The sequence below is a fragment of the Buceros rhinoceros genome, unplaced genomic scaffold, assembly GCF_000710305.1.
Source record: "Buceros rhinoceros silvestris isolate BGI_N320 unplaced genomic scaffold, ASM71030v1 scaffold10426, whole genome shotgun sequence".
Classification (NCBI taxonomy): Eukaryota; Metazoa; Chordata; class Aves; order Bucerotiformes; family Bucerotidae; genus Buceros; species Buceros rhinoceros.
This window is the reverse complement of record NW_010418072.1, coordinates 17582-20766: the sequence shown is the minus strand read 5'-3', so window position 1 is coordinate 20766 and position 3185 is coordinate 17582. Positions and strand designations below refer to the sequence as shown.

Sequence of the window (3185 nt, the reverse complement as noted above, 5' to 3'; positions counted from 1 at the left end):
TTCGGGCCCTTGCTGTGCTGTGGGAACAGGCGGAGGCGGCGTGAGGGACGAGGGCGAGTGGAGAAGGGGCCGCGACGGCGAGAGTGGCGCAGGGTATTTCCGGGGCTGCTGTTCTCATCGCTTTTCTCTCCCTGTCCTAAGTGCCGTCTTGCGTCCTGGGGCCCGTCCTGTCATCTGCTTGCTTCTTCCACTGGTCTCTTGACCTAACTAGTCTGTGCGTCTTGACCTCCCTGGGAGTGCCTGTGCTCCCTCATCAACTCCCGCGAGTTTAGTCCGGTGTCCCACTGCTGCTCTGATGGTTAACGTTCTTTTTGGCTGGATGTTTGTACTCACTGGGACAAAAGGGAAATTAGTTTACCTCTCCTTTGCCCCAGCTTTGGTGGTGTCTATTTCCATACCTTGTTAGGCCTGAAACTGCCGAGGCGTTTCTTGATTACAGAATATCCGTGTGGCTTTTAGGCTATGAAACAGTAAATGAAGAGGGACGGGACACCGTTTGTAGCAGATAGGAGTCATACTGGTACTGCTGTTGACTGGCCATGTTTTTGTGCTCTACCCTGCTCGCTTTCTGCAATTCCATTTTGATGAAGCCAGGAGTAGTTTGGGGTTTGGCTTTTTAAATGAGCAGTGATGGGGCTCATATAAACTTTTCCATAGTGGTTGCTTGCATGGGAGCTTGCCGCCCACTGCTCCACTCCCTCCCCCCCGCCCAATTAAATTAAAAAACCATCTCGATAAACAAAATACATCTATCGCCACCAAAAGTCGTCTTCTGCTAGGATGGAAAAAATTGGAGTTGTGTTTATTCTGTCACCATTCTAATTACAGGATGTGTAGAGTCTGTTATAATGTCATAAGAAGGCTGTTGTGAAAAAATGCACCGAAGAATATTTCATCATTACTTTTGATTCAAAGCACATCTGAAACAACTAAGATCTTGGGTAGGGGGCAAGTCCACCTCTGGACAGTAGTATCATTGCGTAACATATGTGAATGTGACCTTGGAAGGGGTTTAATCACACCACACGTGTAGTGTATAATCTTTTGAAGAAACTTTTGAAGAACTTCAGTTTGTGCGAAATCATTTCAATTTGAAATATGGGGTGGTTTTCAGTAGAATGTGTAATTGAGGGATAAAAGGACTAGCAGCCATGGGAATGGTTAATGATTTGACTGTGGGGGCAAAAGCTTGCTTAGTGTTGCCAGCAATTATCTGAAAACCTTTATGGGTAGAGATGGGTGCGAGAACAGTTGGCACGTTAACTGCTATGTATGTATGGCTTTAATTTTACTAATTCTTGTTTCTGCTAGTGGTAGGGAGTTGCATAGCCCACTGTCAGCTAAAATAAATAATCTGTGTAGATAATGGTGCTCATCTGGATAACGAAGCTAACATTAATCGTTTAGTACAAAAGCATGAAAAGTGACAAGCTGAAGACGAGAAGGTGACTTCAGGTTCAGACTGTAGAAAAAGGATGTAGTTGTAACTCTGTTGAATTATTTTGGCAGCACGCAGCCCAGTGCAGCAAGTTTGAGTTTATTGTAGTGCTTGAGATAATGGGTTTCTTGGGACCTTGAGTGGTGGAAGTCTAATAAAGAGACAGACATGTGAATGCTTATGCACATTTTACTGTCCTTGATTTAGTTTCCTTTATTTTCTGCTTTCCAGTTACTTTATTTAATCGAGGCCCTAACTAGAAAGCCTCATTGTTCAGCAAATAATTGTGAGTTGCCAAGGAAAGTTTGTGAAATTTAAGCTGGTTTTAACTGGTTTTCTTGGAAAAAAAGAAAACTGCTCGTGTCTCAGGATGTTACTTACTGGAGCCTGATCCTGAAGACAAATGAGGCTGAAAATATAAGTGACATTAAAGAACAAACTGGAGCTGTCAGTTGTTTTTCTGGTGGTGATTTTTTGGCATTTCTTCTGGAGAACAAGTGGCATAGCACTTTGGATATACCATTTGGGCAAAAGATTGAAGTGTTGAAAAAGATTGTTTGTCTAAGTATTACAGAACTTAAGGCAGAAAATCTTTTGAAAGACGTAAGCTGGGCAAGGAAGAAGAATGAAAAGAAAATCTGGCTTGAAAGTGAACTTTTTTTTTAGGGGTTTGACTAGAAAATTTGGTAATTACCAAATAGGTTCCTTGGTGTATCTGTTTCCCATCACCTGGATGACAGAAATCTAAAGCTATTGTATGAGATCTTGGCATGCCAGGGAAATAGTGGGTAGAACAGCAACAGCCATCTTGATAACCTTTTTTAGTATTGGGAATAGTGGAAAATGGATAAAGGCATGGAAATAAGGACCCCGAATTGGGATTATTTCAGCCCCTCAGTTTTGCCTAGTTTTATGATATACTGGTTTTAATTAAATTACTTTTGTTCATGAATTCTGTGAATGATTTATATTAATTAGGCTTATACTTAATGTATTTCTTAAGTATTTTTGTACTAAAATACAGTTTTAAAATAACTATTTCTATAAAATGTAGTAATAAGGTGGGACTTGTCACTTCAAGTTGCATATAGGTTTCTACATACATGTGGTAATATGATTTAGGAAGTAATTCATTGTTCCGCTTGAGGGACAGCATACTTAGAAAACAATTGTGATACCACTTACGAAAGTTTGAATATAGAGTATATAGGGGCTGGTTAAATTTCAAGATTATCACATCTATAGAACACTTTTGAAAGTAAATCTATAGATGATAGTATTTGGATATAGAATTGAAGCCTTACACTAAACAAAGTCACAGTAAATAGGCAAGTATAGCCTACGTTGTTTTTCTGTGGTTTGGTAGCTTCTGTAAACATATAATAACTTACAACTGTTTGAACTGAAATACCTGCAATGTTCTGTTGAAGTGATTGCAAATATGCTTGAGGAAAACAAAGCTACCGCAAATGGATGTGGCAAAATCCGACGTGGCATTCGGAATGAGGCTGCTTTACTGGCCCTGATGGAGAAGACTGGATACAGCATGATTCAGGAAAATGGGCAAAGAAAATTTGGTGGTCCTCCACCAGGTAAGCATTTCTTTTGAGATTACAAAGTTGGAGTTTGTTTTCTGTAAGGACAGCTATACCTGGTCATACTGGAAATTTGTGTTCTGTATCTTGACAGTGACCAGTAGTAGATGCTTAGGGCAAGAGTGTTAGAAGCACAACCCATCAAACCAGGG

General features: G+C 40.5%; 1 protein-coding gene across 1 annotated transcript in view; it reads left to right on the top strand.

Annotated features, from left to right (window-relative positions):
• The first annotated feature begins 2877 nt into the window (after window positions 1-2877).
• RBM46 (RNA binding motif protein 46) overlaps window positions 2878-3185 on the top strand; it is a 13936-nt gene continuing 13628 nt past the window's right edge. Inside the window, exon 1 of the mRNA XM_010138396.1 lies at window positions 2878-3030. Coding sequence (XP_010136698.1) covers window positions 2880-3030 — 151 coding nt within the window. The 5' untranslated portion in view covers window positions 2878-2879. The remainder of the gene's footprint in view (window positions 3031-3185) is intronic.